This window comes from Cupressus sempervirens, unplaced genomic scaffold, assembly GCF_028749045.1.
Source record: "Cupressus sempervirens isolate cs-2001-9-10 unplaced genomic scaffold, ASM2874904v1 CseChr00s100013_2_01, whole genome shotgun sequence".
Lineage (NCBI taxonomy): Eukaryota > Viridiplantae > Streptophyta > Pinopsida > Cupressales > Cupressaceae > Cupressus > Cupressus sempervirens.
The window spans coordinates 2268636-2287694 of NW_028322208.1; the positions used below are offsets into that span (position 1 = coordinate 2268636).

The 19059-nt window shown below is 36.4% G+C and overlaps 1 protein-coding gene across 1 annotated transcript in view; it reads left to right on the forward strand.

Moving 5' to 3' along the window:
- LOC149527817 (serine hydroxymethyltransferase 1, mitochondrial-like) overlaps positions 1-18962 on the forward strand; it is a gene marked incomplete at its 3' end in the record, with an annotated part of 65049 nt that extends 46087 nt beyond the window's left edge. The window contains 1 exon segment of the mRNA XM_089812108.1: positions 18870-18962. Within this exon segment, the coding sequence (XP_089668234.1) occupies positions 18870-18962 (93 nt within the window).
- Positions 18963-19059: the final 97 nt, after the last annotated feature.

The following is a 19059-nucleotide window of genomic DNA, read 5'->3' on the forward strand; positions in this document are numbered from 1 at the left end:
TGTAATTTGTAATTGAGAAAGCCTGAAGGATGACTCAATTAGGACTTGGTATAAAGGAAGGATTGTTTCCTTGGTTGAAATGTAAGTGTACAAGTGAACAAGTGATATTTAAATTAAGCATATGCAAGTAAGCAATCTAAGGGATTCATTAATGTGAGTTTGAGGATCTGGTATTGAGATCTGAGAAGCATTTGGTGCAGTAGAGGCACAGTAAGAGGACAGAGAAAGAGTTTCTGAAGATCAGTTGTATTTGGTATTATTCTGCAAAGGATAGTGGTGGAGCCCAAATTTCCAAGGTTTTGAGCCTCCATGTAAGTGATTTTTCTAAGCTTTCTATCCTATAGTTTATCTCATAATAGTGTCAAGAATTTTGGATGATAGAGCCTCTGTTCTAATCATTGGTGCTGGGCTCAGTCAAATCAGGTTTTCCATTAGCAAATGCAAATGAGCTTCAGGAGTGTTACATAGATCTCTCTAGAAAGTTGGAATTGATCAACCTTCAGTGTGAGCCAAGTGGGAAAACCTTTGTATATGGAGATGCAAATCGGGAGTTACCAACACGACATTTACATCAGTCAATTGTGAAAGTCCTTACAGCCATAAATGTTGATTTATAAATTTGCTGAAAGGTAAGAAGTGAGAGAGAGAGTAATTGAACAAAACTTGCTGAAAAAATATAACTTAGAAAGACAATATACTTCACAGAAGAGTTCAGATGGTCAATGACAAATCACAGTACATTGTAAACACTGCTCACAGAAAACCATAATGTACAGCAACACCAAATGAGAACACACAGCAAAGGAAGGAAAAGACTGTAATATTCCCTATCCAGATAGTTTGGAATAATTTTAATATATTGAAGTTGACCAACAATTTCTTCTTGCAAGTCCCACTATTTATATATGTTGTTATTAAGAATAAATATTGCTGCTGCATATAGATCATTCTAAAAACTATTTACTGACTTATATGCTTCACTTTTATCCTTGCCATCTATTAGATACAAGTCATTTGATTGGTTAGACCCAAATACTATTGCTGGTTTCCACGCTTGAGGTTGATTGGCTTCTAATGATAATAGTAATTCTCACTGTCATCATCGTTAATTCTTTAAATTCAAGAAATAGTTACTCCCTTTAAACATTGCTGAGCCAATGGTGGCTCCAAGACCACAATATCTGTTATAATTTATTCACTGAATTATTTATATTGATTGATTAATGATTCCTCTCCACCAATCTTCTTCCTAATCTGAAGCATATATATTATATGATGATGGTCCTTATTCGGTGATTATCGGGTTGCCTCTCAAGCAATATGAAGAGGCTCCCTTTCTATTAACTTTGATGTCTTCCTAATATCGCTGTTGGATTCCCATTATAGGACAGAAATCAATGAACTTTGTGCCATGGGGATGAGTTTGAATGTTGGTGTTAATGTCTCTTATCTGTGATGTGAATACATTTTCGTCCAAGATCAAATGCTCCATCTGCTGATCTCTAGTTATTTTTTCGTGTATACTAAAGTTTGACATTAAGTTTGACTCTATTATTAAATCCCTCCATCCATGTAAGGCAGGTTCTGGCATATGAATAAATCTCCTAATATATCTATATGTATGATTGTACATACTCCTTGATATATTACTTCAAATCTTCCCCATTCGATCATGTCATACTCCTAGCAGACAATCTTGTCTTCTCTTTCTTTATCAAAACACTGCCTTGTAACTGTTTAAAAGTGAATCTCTGAAGTTCATTCTGAACAGAAAGAGGTAGACACTGGAGGCTGTTGTTTTTTATTTGATTCAATATGACAACTGTCTCCACCATATAGTCTGCCATTTTTAATATTCCTCCCCCACTCTGATCTTTGTCATTCCCTTATATTTGTGTGATTGGGAAGAGTCATGACTCCTCCTGGGCAGTGACTTTAGTTTATTGTTATCGTTTATTTTTCATATTATGTATTGAAATTATAGTATTTATAATTTAGAATATATGATTCAATATAAATGATTATTTATTTAATATTTATTGCATCTTATAATAGTTATTTATCAACTATATAGTTGAGTTATAGAATATAATTACTCATTCTATATATTTTAGTTAACTATTATTTTATTTATTGATAATACTAAATTAATATATATATATATATATAAAATTTATTCTTTTATCATATTATGGTATTCATCATAGTAATCACATAAAAATGATATGATTATATTAATCGATATAGATTATATGTTATCAATTTTCTATTTTATTTCTAATAATAAATTATATTATTATTGATTTATTCATTCTATTATTAATTAATTTATTATTAAATCTTATAAATATGGGGACATGACAGTCCACCCTTCCTCAAATTGCTTGTCCTCAAGCAATGCTAAAACCATTGGCATATTGTGTGTTGATATGTAGCTCAATATTCAATCGAACAATCCTTGATGTATTGTAACACTTGTGATTCTTGTCTTCCTAAGTCTTTCTTTCTGGATGAGTAAGCCTTCATAGATGTGTAGTCCTTGTCTTAATTCCTTTCTAAGAATTACAACATTAATTCAAATGGCCTCTTAACCTCAACACTCATTGAGAATGCTCTTGATCCAATCTTGACATAATGTCCTTGATCTTAACACTTGCTAAGAATGTTCATTATGCTCAATACTCCTTAAGAATGTCCTTACTTTTTTTGACAATCATTGAGAATGCCCTTGATTCTTGGCACTCACTAAGAAGATATACTAGGATATATGAAAACATAAAATATGCACAAACTATATATAATTAGTGTATGAAGACATGATGCAGATGCAAAGTAGACACATTGATGCATGAAGACACGATGCAGACACAAGGCATACACATGTTAAAAACTTTGGTAGATTCTTCCTCTAATTAAAATTTTTGTATGGTCAGAGTTGGTGGTGACTACCTCTCTGATAGATGTACATGCATAATATGTTAGTACTCCAAGGAAACATGTATAGAGTTATTCATGATTCAATTCTCGTAAGTTAAAAAAATATAAAAAATATATAAGATCCTAATTCCCAATTTAATCCCTTTCTTAAGGAGAAGTTGTGATCAGATGCTTAGCTCCTAGGGGAGTGCTTCCTAAGGCTCTAATTAATAGAACAACTCTCCACTAAGCACCATCTTCTCACAATACTTCTCCTGAAGACCTTATAGATAATCAATCTTGATGTATCCATCCTTCCTAGGAGAGAGTTCTTTCTTTCTCATCCTAGGCCTTATGGGTACCTTCTTTGGGTGTATCCATCCTTGCATATGCATTTTTATACTGATTCTTTGAGAGAATACTAGATTCTTTGCCTTACTTAAGAATATTCAATTATAGAATATCTTGCGAAGTCCTTCAGAGAGGTTATCTCTCTACCTTAATTCCATACTCGGAATTATAACATTCAATTTGAAATGTCCTTGCTTTAGTATTTATTTCCAATTTGATTCCAATGAAGAGTCCTTTACTTAGTTACTCATAACCAAGTCTTGATCAGATCTGTAATTTGCTATTGCCTATACCTTGCTTGATCCATAATAGACAATATATCTTTGTCACTTAATACCATTGAAACAGTAGCCTCTGTAATTATATTTGTTATGTCCAAGGACCCAGCTGTGTAGATATGTCAATGTTTCCAAGGTGTTACTCGGGCCGCTCTGATATGGATTATACCTCCTCCTGATAGAATTTGAATAGATGCTTCAATCTTTGTGTTTTCATTGGATGAGGTCTCTTGTCATTTTTCCAATTATATGAACTCGTTGTTAATCTAAATGTTGATCATCCTCAGCCATGTCCTAATGCTTTCCATTGCTTTAAGCTTTTGCTTCATATGTTTGTCATCTGAAATAACTGGTTCCCCTTATTATCGCTTACTATTTGGTCTATTTATTCAATGTTGTTGTATATTCTTCTTCTTGTTTGCTGACTATACGTATCTTCTTCCATCCTTCTTCCACGTCTTTGATGACGATTTTTGTTCTTATATGCTGATCCTTATTTAAGATTCCCCTACAGGATGGCAAGATCAAGCTTTGATACCATTGTAATATACCCTATCCAGATAGTTTGGAATAATTTTAATATATTGAAGTTGACCAACAATTTCTTCTTGCAAGTCCCACTATTTATATATGTTGTTATTAAGAATAAATATTGCTGCTCCATATAGATCATTCTAGAAACTATTTACTAACTTATATGCTTCACTGTCATCCTTGCCATCTATTAGATACAAGTCATTTGATTGGTCAGATCTAAATACTATTGCTGGTTTCCACGTTTGAGGTTGATTGGCTTCTAATGATAATAGTAATTCTCACTGTCATCATCGTTAATTCTTTAAATTCAAGAAATAGTTGCTTCCTTTAAACATTGCTGAGTCAATGGTGGCTCCAAGACCACAATATCTCTTATAATTTATTCACTAAATTATTTATATTGATTGATAAATGGTTCCTCTCCACTAATGTTCTTCCTAATCTGAAGCATATAAATATTATATGACGATGATCCTTATTCGGTGATTATCGGGTTGCCTCTCAAGCAATATGAAGAGGCTCCCTTTCTATTAACTTTGACTTCTTCCTAATATCGCTGTTGGATTCCCATTATAGGACAGTAATCAATGAACTTTGTGCCATGGGGATGAGTTTAAATCATATTATCATAACAAGTTATAAATAATCATAACGGCTAATCGCCTATTCAATTTCATGAATTCGTGATAAATAATTATAATGACTAACCATCTTACCATTTCGCAGGATTATAACAAATTTAATTGTCAACTGACTTCATGTGAACCTCAACAGTTTTATTTTAAATTAGGTCAATAATTGGGATGTAACACAAAGTCCCTTAATAGGTTTGATATGTACTAAATGTAATTCATTGACCCCTAACAAGATCCATCCTCTTACAAGGAACTTACATATTAGTACATCATTTTGTGGGTAGCATCCCTAGCGAAGTTTTCTGTCTAATCAAGAGTTTCCTTAGATAACAAAATCTGGTGCTATTGTGTATGGTTATCTTCTTATGGTTGTTGTTTATATTGATCACATGTTTCAGATTTAATAAGGTTAATAAAAGTTGTTTTGATCAAATAACTGATTCACCCCCTCTCCCGGCCCCGACCGCCCACCCTCTCCCCCCTATCAGTTATCTTGGTGAACTTTACTTTCTAACAATTGGTATCAAAGCTTGGTCACAGGTTCAAATCTTCTTAGGTAATGCTGAGGGGGGGATTGTTGGACTAACCACCAACGCTTCCCTTCAAGATTTGTGACATGACTTAACTGCCTCCTGTGTTCTATAAGTATAGTGGTTGTATCGGGTATTAACGGGTGGATCTTTTGGTGCAATGACAACCTTAGCTTGTAACAAGTGGTATTAGAGGCAGCTAGAGCTATGACGTTTGAGAATAAAGTTTGAAAGACATTCTGGAGACAAGCAATAAATAAAACAGTGTATACAATGAACATAGTACAAATTAGACAAGGTCCAAACAAGACTCCCTATGAATTATGGTTTGGACATGCATCATCAGCAAAGTATTTTAGAATTTTTCGAAAGAAGTGTTACATTAAGAGAGATGATGACTTTGGTAAGTTTGATTCAAGAAGTGATGATGGTATGTTCCTTGGTTATTCATTGAAAAACAAAGCTTATAGATGTTTTAATCAGAGGACTAAGAATATTCTTGAAAGTGCAAATGTTAAAGTGGATGAAAAGTTCAAAATTCAGGAAAGAATACTTGATTATGATTCAGATGAAGAAGCTAATCCTAAGATTTATCAAGAAAATGTTGAGTTTAATGAAACTAACAATGATTTGTAGAATGAGATTTAGATTCTGGATCAGAGAGATGAACCAAGATCTGAACCTAGAGCTGGATTAAGAGTTGAAACAGTGACACCAAACAAGAATATGATAAAGAACCACCTTGTTGAACAAATTAGTGAAAACAAAGAAAGAGGAGTGATGAGAAGAAACAATGTACACAAAGAGTTATATTTGATTTCTCAAGTTGAACCTAAAAGTATTGATGAAGCTTGCAAGGATGATCCTTGGATTCAAGCTATGAAGGAAGAACTAGATTAGATTGAGAAGAATGACACATGGGAATTGGTTCCTAGACCTAAGGACAAAAATGTTATAGGAACTTATTGGGTTTTCAGGAATAAGATGAATGAACAAGGTGAGGTTGTGAGAAATAAAACAAGACTTGTATGTAAAGGTTATTCACAACAAGAAGGCATTGATTATGAGGAAACATTTGTACTTGTTGCAAGAATAGAAGTAACTAGAATGTTCCTGACACATCGGATGGATGTGAAGTGAGCATTTCTGAATGGAGAACTTGAAGAAGAAGTCTACATTGAGCAGCCTAAAGGTTTTCCTTTGACGAAAGAAGGAGATATGGTTTGCAAGTTGAAGAAAGTGTCGTGCAGATTAAAACAAGCACCTAGAACTTGGTATGCAAAGTTGGACAAATATTTGGAAAAATTAGGATTTGCTAAAGGTATTATGTATAGTAACTTGTATCTAAAGGAAATTGAGAATGGTCTAGTGTTTATTGTAATATTTGTGGATGATATAATCTTTGGAGGTGATGATGAAGCAAGTGATAAATTTGCTAATGGAACGAAGGAGTTTGAAATGAGCATAATTGGTGAGATGAAGTATTTTTTGGGTTTACAAATTGTACAGATCAGTGATGGTATTTTCTTATCACAAACTAAGTATTTGAAAGACTTATTGAAGAGATTTGGTTTAGAAAGTTGTAAACCTGCTGGTACACCTATGATAACTGGTCATAAGTTATCTAACAAAGATGAGACACCTAGTGTTGAGCAGAAAACGTACAAATCTATGACTGGAGATTTGTAATATTTGATTCATATAAGGCTAGATATAACTAATGTAGTTGGAATTGTTGCAAGATTTCAAGCTAATCCTAGAGAATCACATTATGCAGTAGTAAAAAGAATATTTAGATATTTGAAGGGTACACCTAATTTTGGTTCGTGGTATGACAGATCAAATGACTTTACTCCATGTGTATATATTGATGCGGAGTGGGAAGGCAGTATGGATGACAAAAAGAGTACAAGTGGTGGAGCTTTTTTCCTAGGAGGAAGATTGGTTTCTTGGCTAAGCAAGAAACATGATTGTATCTCATAGAGTGCAACAAGAGCAGAGTATGTAATAGCAGCAAATAATTGAAATCAAATCATGTGGATGAAACAAATGTTGAAAGATATTGGAGTTGAGTTTATGAAACCTATTATTATACATTGTGATACTGATAACACAAGTACAATGAATATGTCTAAGAATCCTGTGTTACATTTTGAGACAAAGAACATATCTATGAAGATTGAAATATGTTAATACAAAGGAGCATATAGAAGATATATAAAGTCCTTGCTGGAGGATACATTTGAGTATTTGAGAGGTATGCTTGGGGTTATGCCTTTATCTACTTTAGAGTTGATGATGCAGAGATTGCATCAGTCTAGTGGTACAAAGCACTATTTTCATCTCGACTAGATGCTTGATGCTTCCTCTATGGGGAGTGTTTGTGGTTGAACTGAGTCATGAAGGACTCTTTGTAGTTGGTATTTAACAATGTCTTTGGACACTTGAGATGATTAATGATATTGAGAAACTTTACATAATGGTGCCTTTGTCATTGATGTCAATGGGGGAGAGAAGTAAATGAAAAACATCTCTAGAATATTGGGGAGAGAAGTGCATGGAAATCATCCTGAGTATGGGGGAGACAAGTATATGAAGAGAACTCTTGTATGTAGGAGAGATGAGTATGAAGAATCGATGTCAATAAAGAAGTATATCAATGGGGGAGAGATGTAATGTTCTCGTTATAAAATAATTAATTAATCAAACCTTTCTTCATGGGCTGATTGATTTAGTATATCTTGAACCCATTTTTACTTTATTGTTTCTGTAGGTTGGCCATCGGCTATATTTGTAAACCCTTGTGAAGTTCCTCCAAAGCGTATTTAAGCACAACATGTAGGTAGTACCTGAGATGCGATTTGGATTATTTCTTTGTACTACAAATTCCTGTTGGAGTTCTGTATTGTTTGCCATTTCGGAAGTGAAAGATCCTCCCTACTTGGCTATTATGGTTTCGATGGGATTCAGCTCTCACTCTATTTCGTCATGTTGTACTTTGCTTCAGGTTTGGTGCATCTAGATCTCCATCTCTGCCTGCAAATATATGTTCCATGTGTAATTATCTATACTGGCATTTTATCTATCATTTGTATCTAGCAAATCTGAAGTGCTATTCTTATTTCTCTATGTGCAATCACTTGCAATATCATTTTTATTGGTAGCAATTTATATTACTTGCATGGATGCGTGCAATACCCTAGCAAAGTGATTACATCCTATCACCCTTCGCCCATACACCGTACGCCCTCCACTGAATATTGGATTTGCAACGGTACGAATCCATCTCCTTGCACCATACAAAGTGTTTCAACATCACCGTACGACTCCCACAAACCACCATACAGAATAGTGTCTTCACCGTACGACTAAGACACATCACGGTACGACATCCAAGTCATATGGCTTCTTGGCCAACACCATCGTACGGTATCCAGATAGTCTTGACTATTTCTTCACCATTGTCATTGCCCTTTTGCCTACCGTATGAACTTCTAGTGTCCACTACGCAGACTATAAAAAGTGACATGTAACCGAGGAAAATTGTTGAATCTGGAACCTTTGCCAACAAATAGGATCAGAACATTACAATGGTATCAGAGCCAATGATCCTACCAGCCTGTGGATAGTAAATGAGAGTTAATAGCCGGAAGAGAAGAAGATCACATTGAGTTGATAGAATGGTGGAACAATAACCCACTACTGCCAAACTCATGGTGCTACTAAGAGATCTTTTGAGGAATCAAGTGTAGATCAATGATACTCAGCGAATAATGGCAAAAACTCTCAGGAAATTGGCAGACAATAAAATATCCGGTGAACAAAATAGTCACAGCGTGGACTCAGTGTTGGGTAAGGCAAACCCTCATCCAACACGCTCTTGACCTTCCATGTCGTTTTTCCCTCCACGAACGGAGGTACCACATAGAGGAAAGCATACAACCTTTGAGGAAGTTTAAGAACAGTTGAGAGAAGACTGGAAGAATGCAAATTTGGAGGAGGATATATCCTACAAAGATTACCCAGAATTGAGAATGAGATATTTCGGAGGCAGAAGCTGAGGATGTTTTAACGATGATCTCAGAAAGAAGTTGAGCAAGGTAAATCTGTCACCATTTGACAGATCCGGATCCATATCTACTCGAGCATGGGTAATGAAGGCCGATACTTCCAACTTAATCCAATGCCAGAAGAAGAAGCAATCAAATTTGCAGCACTGCACTTGGAGGGAGTGGCGCATGAATGGTGGCATCATGGCACCATCACATTGGGGCGTGACTAAATAAATACTTATGTGGAATATAGTGAAAGATTGATAGATCAATTTGATGGTAAAGATCCAAAACTTAATTTCAAAGAATTGGCACAACTAAGGCAAACTGGATCGGTCGACCAGTACATTACAAAATTTCAAAAACTCTCAGTTTTGGTCACAGACATTTCCGAAAGGAGACGGATAGTGCTCTTCATGGATAGATTGACGGAACCACTGAGGGATTAGGTAAAAGGTTACAATCCTGCCACCCTTTTAGAGGCTATAAAAAAGGCACAAAGCATGGCATCATCATTGACATCATCCTCTCGAGGTTACTCACACTCCAAACCGCCAGTATTTCCAAAGGACAAAGATAAAAAACCTCTGCTGAAGAAGCCTTCATTGGACGAAGTTACCAGACAGGAGCTACGAAGGAAGAAATTATGCTTTAATTACAAGGGACTGTGGGAGCCTGGGCATAGATGCCTTAGTAAAAGAAAAATACACTACATTGAAGTCGTATTTGATGATGAGGACGATCAAGATGGAGAGAATTGCAGCATTGGTATGTCATGGAGGAACCATCGGCTTAGCCGGGAGCCTGAGATGTATGGTATTTTGTGTACGGGGAACCCTTCAAAGACAAAGGGTCATGGTGATGCTCGATAGTAGAGCCACTCTGAACTTCATAAACTCATCTTTGGTGAAACGAAGAGGCCTACCTACTGAGACACACATAGGTTTCCAAGTCAAGGTCACTGGAGGGACACTGTTTCCCTATACGCACCTTGTTCCCCAACTGAGTATCACCATGGCTAACCACACTGTGATGGAAGATTTCTTTATCGTGGACCTAGATGATATGGAGGTTATTCTGGGCATACAGTGGATGGAGATACTTGATGAATACACTCAGAGCTTCAAATAGATGGACTTCACTTTTGTTGTCAATGGGAAGAAGGTTGTTCTCCGGGGAATGGCCAAGAGGGACCGAAGGAAGTTTTAGCATAGCAGATGGAGGCAATTTTTTGGCATGATGACATTGCATGGGCTGCACATTATTTCATTTCGGCAGAATCTATAAAAGGACAACAAACCCTCCACCGAGATGATGATCTTCAAAATATTTTGAGTACCTATGATAAAGCTTTTATAGACATTCCTCTCGGCATATCCCCCCCATTGTAGGTTTGAACATACCATTGAGTTGGAAAGTGGCGCCAAACCAATTATCACCATGCCATAGTGTCATCCCAAGAAATTCAAGGATGAGATTGAGAAGACAATTTAAGAAGTACTTAAGAAAGGATGGATCCATCCTAGCTCCAGCCCTTATGCATCATCAATGGTTTTGGTAAAAAATAAGGATGAGACGATGCACACGTGTGTGGACTACCATGTGTTGAATAAGAAAACAATAAAATACAGATACTCTATTCCCAGGATTGATGAATTGTTGGATGAGCTGCATGGTGCGATTTATTTTTCCAAAATAGATTTTCATTTTGGATACCATTAGATTTGCATGCAGGAAGATGTGGACAAGATGGCTTTTTGTTGTCACTATGGGCATTATGAGTTCTTGGTCATGCCATTCGGATTAACGAATGCACCAGCTACATTTTAGTCTTGCATAAATCACATCATCAACAAACAACTACGTAAGTACTTGTTGGTATTCTTTGATGATATCCTTATTTACAACAAAACTTGGGAAGAACACCTGGAACACTTAGATGAAGTCCTAGGGATCATGAAGGCTCAGTCCTTGTTCACTAAGCAATCCAAGTGTGAATTCAGAATGACAAAAATATTATATTTAGGGCACATTGTCAACAAATATGGAGTGCAGGTCCACCAAGAGAAGATTCAAGCTATCTTGGATTGGCCCCCACCAAAGTTGCTCTCTGAGTTGCAAGGGTTCTTAGGTTTGTGCAATTACTACTAGAGGTTTGTAAATGGTTTCTCTCAGCTCGGCGTACCATTAACAAATCTAACTAGGAAAGGTTCCTTCCAATGGAATGAAATAGCGCAATGCACTTTTGATAAGTTAAAAGAAGCAATGAGCACTTGTCCGGTTCTCACCTTACCCGATTTCACACGACCATTCATTCTAGAGTGTGATGCATCCAAAGAGGGAATTGGCGCGGTATTAATGCAAAATAAACACCCTATAGCCTATGAGAGTCGAAAGATTAAAAAAGCGGAGCGTCTATATTCCATTTATGATAAAGAGATGTTGGCCATCATGCATGCACTAACCAAATTCTGATAGTATTTGGTAGGTGCCAAGTTTGTCATTTGTACCGATCATAATAGTTTGAGATATTTTGTGGAGCAATAGGATCTAAACAAAAGACAACAAAAATGGGTAAGTAAGATTCAGACTTTTGATTTCGACATTGAATATGTGAAAGGGAAGAACAATGTAGTTGTAGATGCCCTACCAAGAAAACCTGCCATCTGTTTACTATCTTAGATCTTAGCTGATTGGAAAGCACACTTATTAGTGGAATATTCCAAAAACACATTTGCATGTAAGCTAATGGATGACGACACTTAGGATGACCAACACAAGGTGGTGGATGACATCATTTACTATAAGAATCGGATATACTTGGTGCCTGAATCCAAACTGAAACAAAAAATTCTGAAAAAAATACATGACTCACCCTTGGCTGGACATCTAGGGTTTCTCAAAAAGTATAGACAGCTCAGGGAGAGGTTTTCATGGAAGGGACTTAAAGGAGATGTATTGCAATATGTACAGGAATGTGTAGTCTGTCAACAAAACAAATTCTAAACACACTTTACTTGCTGGGTTACTACAGCCCTTACCTATACCAAAATGAAGTAGGAAAGCATCTCTATGGACTTCAGCACCAGACTTCCTAAAGTAAATGGGAAGTATTTTATCTTTGTGGTGGTGGACAGGTTGACAAAGTATGCACACTTCTTTGCGATCCTCTCATACTTTCAAGCTGCGTAGGTAGAAGACTTATTTTTCAGAGAAGTTTTTTGTTTGCACAGGTTACCTTGCAACATTGTTAGTGACAAGGATGGTCAGTTTATCTATAATTTATGGATAAAATTATTTTGGTTAGTAGGAACAGACTTGTCACCAAGTACTAGCTACCACCCTCAGACAGACAGACAGACAGAGATTGTGAGCAAATAGCTAGAAGGCTTCCTCCAGAACTACATTTTGCAACAACAATGGGCATGGGTCAAATGGATGCATCTGAGGGAATATTGTTACAATACCACTTATCACATGTCTATTGGGATGACACCCTTCAAAGCACTACATGGGTATGAACCCCTTTCATTTATCGACATGGTGCTAGGTGACCGCCGTGCACCAAAGGCAAGAGACTAGCTTCAGGAAGGACAATACGTCCTGAGATTCTTGAAGGAGAACTTACAAATGTATGCTGACAGACACCGAGTTGAGAGAAGATTCGAAGTGGGAGACTTGGTCTATTTCAGACTCTAGTTGTACAGGCAATCCTCATTGAAGGCAAAAGGGAAAGAAAAATTGAAGCCACACTTTTATGGTCCTTCTTGTGTAACTCTTCGCATCAGTGAAGTTGTCTATGAATTAGAACTTCTAGAAGGGAGCCGCATCCATAACGCCTTCCATATCTCCTACTTGAAGAAAGTCGTGGGGCAGAACATCGCAGTAACTATAAATCTTCTATCGCTTAATGAAGAAGGGAAGCTCTTATTGGAACCAACCAAGATCATTGATGTATGCGAGAAGACTTTGCGGAACTATACCCTGAGGGAATACTTGGTATGCTAGAAACACTTCTCGTTGGATAATGCGACTTGGCAAGGTGAACACATTCTACATCTGGCATTGCATTTTCTTGAGGACAAGCAAATTTTGGGATGGAAGGATTATAATGTTCCCGTCATAAAATAATTAATTAATCAAACCTTTGTTCATGGGCCGATCAATTTAGTATATCTCAGACCTTTTTTTATTTTATTGTTTCCATAGGTTGGCCATCGGCTATATTTGTAAACCCTCGGGAAGTTCCTCCTAAGGATATTTAAGCACAACATTTAGGTAGTAGTTGAGATGCGATTTGGATTATTTCTTTGTACTACGAATTCTTGTTGGAGTTCTATATTGTTCGCCATTTCAGAAGTGAAAGATGTTCCCTACTTGGTTATTCCAGTTTTGGTGGGATTCAACTCTCACCCTATTCCATTGTATTCTACTTTGCTTCGGGTTTGGCACATCTGGAGCACCATCTTTGTCTGCGAATATACATTCTGTGTGTAATTATTTGTACTAACATTTTATCTATCATCTATATTGGGCAAATCTGAAGTGCTATTGTTATTTCTCTATGTGCAATCACCTGCAATATCATTGTTATTGGTAGCGATTTATTTTACTTGCGTGGATGCGTGCAATACCCTAGCAAAGTGATTACATCCTATCACCCTTCGTCCATACATTGTACGACCACCAAATATTGGATTTGCAACTGTACAGAGTGCTTCAACATCACTGTACGGTTCCCACAAACCACCGTACGAAATAGTGTCTTCACTATATGATTGAGACATATCATCGTATGACATCCAGGTTGTATGATCTCATGGCCAACACCACCGTATAGTATCTGGATAGCACTGACTGTTTCTTCACCATTGTTGTTGCCCTTTTGCCTACTGTATAGACTTCTAGTGTCCATTGCGCAGACTATAAAAAGTGTCATTTAACTGAAGGAAATTGTCGAATCTGGAACCTTCGCCAACAAATGGGATCAAAACATTACAAGAGATGTTTCTATGAGAGATTGATTTGATTGATGAAGAGGATTTGAAAAGAAGATGACTACAGTAGTGGAGCAGTTGCAATAGAATGTTATGTTTGGTATTCTTGGAGCTTAGATGTTTTTCATCTACGTTGCTATCAACGCCAAAGGGGAAGATTGTTAGCATGAATGTTGAAGATATTCCTATGGGGGAGTGTCCTAGCATTGTTGGAGCATTGGAGAGATTGTTACAGTGGTCACATAATGCATTCGTGATTGTGTTTGTCATTGATGTCAACATACTATCAATACTGTGAAGATTGACAGAGTAGCAGATAGAGAAATCATGGTGGGTAGTTATAGGATTGCAAATGAGGTTATGTGTATTTGAGGACATGTTTTTCGGAGTGCCCTGATTATGAGTTTAAGAGCATAGACAAAAATTTGAAGAATGGTGATAGTTATTAGAGATTTACCGAAGACTATATTCTAATAGAGTTCCTGAGAAGCAGTTGCGATGATTGGATTATATCTCCTAACAAAGATAGAATCTAGATAAGCGCAGTTAGATAGAGATAGAAGACATGGCGAAGATGATCTGGCTAAGTCAGCAAAGTCAGATGTTGCACATGTGAAAAGTTATGAAGCTTGAGAGCCGACAGTTTTATGTATTTATGGAAATGTAATGTAACATGTATTGTGTTGTATTAATGAGGTCCTATATTGTAATTTGCAATTGAGAAAGCCTCAAGGCTGACTCTTTAATATGTTCTAAGACTTGGTATAAAGGAACTATTGTTTTCTTGATTGAAATGTAAGTGCACAAGTGAAAAAGTGATATGTGAATTAAGTATATGCGAGTAAGCGATATAAGGGAATCATTAATGTGAGTTTGCGGATTTGGTATTGAGGTCTAAGAAGTATTTGGTGTAGCAAAGGCACGGTAAGTGGATAGGGAAAGAGTTTCTGAAGATCAATTGTATTTGGCCTTATTCTACAAAGGATACTACGAAGATTAGTTGGACAATGAGTTCAATGATCTTGCCCCTAAAGCTGTTTGGACAGTGGCTCCTTTTTCCTTCTACAACTCCTAACAGGGTTGGAATCTCCTCATAGGGATTCAAGGGATTCAAAGTCTCCTAACAAGGACTAATATGTATTGAATGTAATTCATTGACCCCTAACAAGGTCCATCCTCTTATAAGGAACTTATATATTAGTACATCATTTTGTGGGTACCATACCCATTGAGGTTTTTTATCTGATCAAGGGTTTTCCTAGTTAACAAAACCTGGTGTTATTGTGTATGTTTATCTTCTTATTGTTTCTATTTATATTGATCTTTAGATTCAATAAGGTTAATAAAAGTTTTTTTGTTCAAATAATTGATTCATGCCACCCCCCCGTGCTCCCCCTCTCAATTATCTTGGTGGACTTTACTTTCTAACAATTTTTTTCCTTACCTGCAATCACTATTAGAGTGGGGTTGCCATTAAACCAAAAGACTGATCTATCAGTGCCCAATAGAACCACTCAACTAATAGTACACAGGAGGCAATTAGGCCCTTGTAACAAATCCCAAGGGGAGTATTGACCAAATTTTCAACAATCTCCCCCTCAGCGTTACTCGAGGGTCTGAGGATTTGAACTTGTGACTAAGCTTTGATACCACTTGTTAGAGTGGGGTTGCTGTTACACAAAAAGAACGATCTATCAATGCCCGATACAACCACTCAACTTATAGTACACAGGAGACAGTTAAGCCCTTGTCACAAATCTCAAGGGGAGCACTGACCAAATTTCCAACAATCACTTATTTGCTTTGCACCTCCTTTACTTGACTGGGTTCCTTTGTGGAAGAAATAGGCCTTCTGATTAAGGCTGAATATCTTTATCCATCATCAATCCATAATTTATGGGATAAACTTACACTCGTTAAAAACTCTTATTGGTTGTTTTTCCCCAAACAACTAATTACGGTATGGTTGTTCCCATCCGTCCACCCATTAAAAGGAATAGTGCAGACATATTTTTCCTTTCGTTTCTTTTCCCCCACCACTACCCTTGCCCTATTAGTAGCACTTATGAGCAACCGACAAGTGCAAAATGAAACTAAGTAGACAATTTTAATTTTTAAACAAAAATAGCTTAAACTCAACATAAATTACTATGAATTAAAGAACATAAGTTTTGTATAAAACTCAACATAAATTATCAAAAAATTAAAAACAACTGACCTCCCATTCAAGTCTTTGCAAGGTGCCTTGTAGCCTTTTAAGTTTTCCCAAACCTATCAATGTAAAGCCAAATTATCTTAGTAAAAATTATCTTCCACAATGAGGGGGATGTTAAAGTACCAAAAAACAGCACAAGCAATGTCCAAATGGTCATGCACGTCCCCATTCCACCCAATTACCTCCAATGATGGTTTTCCTCCAGGTAAGTTTTTGGGAGCAAAAAATTATTTGGTGTTCTACCTAAAGTAGATGAAATGACGCATGTAGTGGTGGTGGTGGATTTGGTTTGGATATTTGACCATGAAGAGAGCCCACCATGCTCTGAAGTGCATCTTCATTTGATTCAATGTTGACTGGAGCACATTGAGTGGTATTTATGGATGTTGCAATGGCTGCCTTTGTCCTCTTCCATTGCAATTTTTTCTCTTTTGAAGCTGCAAGTACAATATTCACTTCTCTTTTTATTTCTGTAGTGGTCCTAGGACAACCCTTGGCATCATAGGAGTGATGCCTGCTAGATGGTATTTGAGGTGGTTGATGCCTCCATGAAACAATTCTTAACATTTAATGCAAAAAGCTAACCTAGGTTCCAATCCCTTGATACACATTGAAAGTGAAAGCACAAGTTAAAATTTAAATATAAAATTAACAAGCAACCTAACTTAGTTTAAATCGATATAGATTAGTTGAAATCAGTAAAAAATAATTTAAGCTAGGATTCTAAATGTTTTCTTCAAATAAAAAAGAATTCAAATTAAAAAATGGGCGGGGTATGAAAAAATTGTGAAAATAATGAAAAAATATAAAAAATTGTCAAAATAGGATGGTGAATCTTATTTTGTGGAATCTAAATCAATTTCAAGTACTTACATTTAGCATTGGTGCTTTTTTAAAACTTAGTTGCAGCTAAAAGGAAGTAAAATGTTTTAAGAAAACAAGAAAACAAAAATTAGAAATCCTACTTGGAAATCCAATTTGCATTTGAAATTAAAGTCTTCAGTCCTTGGTGCAAAATTACTACAATGGACTGGTCTTTTTTTTTGCCTGGAGGAGTACGAGGCATAAAGAAAATGAAATAAAAATGAGCCGTGGGCCTTTCCTTTTACTAATCCTGAGCTTTTCCCTCAGGCTTGCTGAGTTTTTGGAATTAACCTGGAAAACTTCTTTGCGAGTTTTTCACAAAAAACCAGTAGTGCAAAAACTTGGGGACTTGCAAATGTTTTTATGACTCCCCGAGTCTGGCGACTCTGGCCTAAGTTACTGATGTGTCTGGCCTAGAGGGGGTTGCGGATGCGGATGTGGACTGGTGCGTGGATGCGGGAGGAGGCGTGGTGGGTGCTGTCAGGAAGCACCATTTTCTCTTGCGGATGCGTGTGGGGTGCTCCAGAGAGCATCTAGGTGCATCTCATGAGCATATTATTTAACCCAAGACTTGCGATGCTTCCTTAATGACATAAAAATAATATTTTCTTTCTATGATTCGGGAGCTTGCCATATGATTTTTAATTCTAAGAAGCTTGCCCTCGACTATACTCAGACGCCACAAGATAGCGTATGGAGCCCACAAATTTATATTTATTAGTCGAGCAACAGATATTTAAGGTTTTCATATATTATAAAATCTTTCGAAATATGCTGTACGCAATTATATTTTTTCATAACCAAGAAAATCAATAGGTGTGGTCGACTATTTTACTTTGTTCTCTAATGTTTTACACTGCTTGTGCATCCAATATTTACTCCAATGCATACTGTCATTTTCATACAACCTTGAACAAACCACAGATTTGCTCTAGATGTTCAGAAAATTAAAATCTTATCTACCCAAATAATATATTTCTTTGCATACATTGTCATAAATTATAGTTGACAACTTTATATATATATATGGATGCACCCAAATGCATCCAAAATCCTCCCAAAAAAATATCCACGCATCCACGTATCAGCACCCCGCAACCGCATCAGCATCAGAACCAGAATCGGTAACTTAGACTTTGGCAATAGATAAAACTTTCTTTGGTCATCTGTTTGATATTCTATTTTCAAAATGTGTTACCTTAATGTTTCATACCTCTAAAATGTTGGATTATGGAGCTTTCTATTTTATCTCTTCTTCAAAACATTTCTGTTTCAAGTTCTAAGGTTTAAACTTGACAACCAGTATGCAGGAATGATATTGGTGCATTTTCTTATGAAAGTTTTTAATACAATGCTTCAAGTAGATTGTTAGTTTGTAAAATATTGCTGCTAATTGTTGGTTCCTGAGAAATTGCTGTTGATATTATTATGACCAAATGCTTCCATCACAATGAAAAGATATCCAAAATGTTAACATCATTTTTCTTTCTGCAGCTTGAGAGAAGTGCATCACTCTTCAGACCCAAGCTCATTGTCGCTGGTGCTAGTGCTTATTCACGACACTATGACTATGCTAGGATGCGCAAGGTAAACAAGTCTGACAAGTAGAAGTTAAATGATTTTAAATATATAAAACATTTTCTTCAGTATTCATCAATGTGCTTATTAATTTTTCTATATAGGC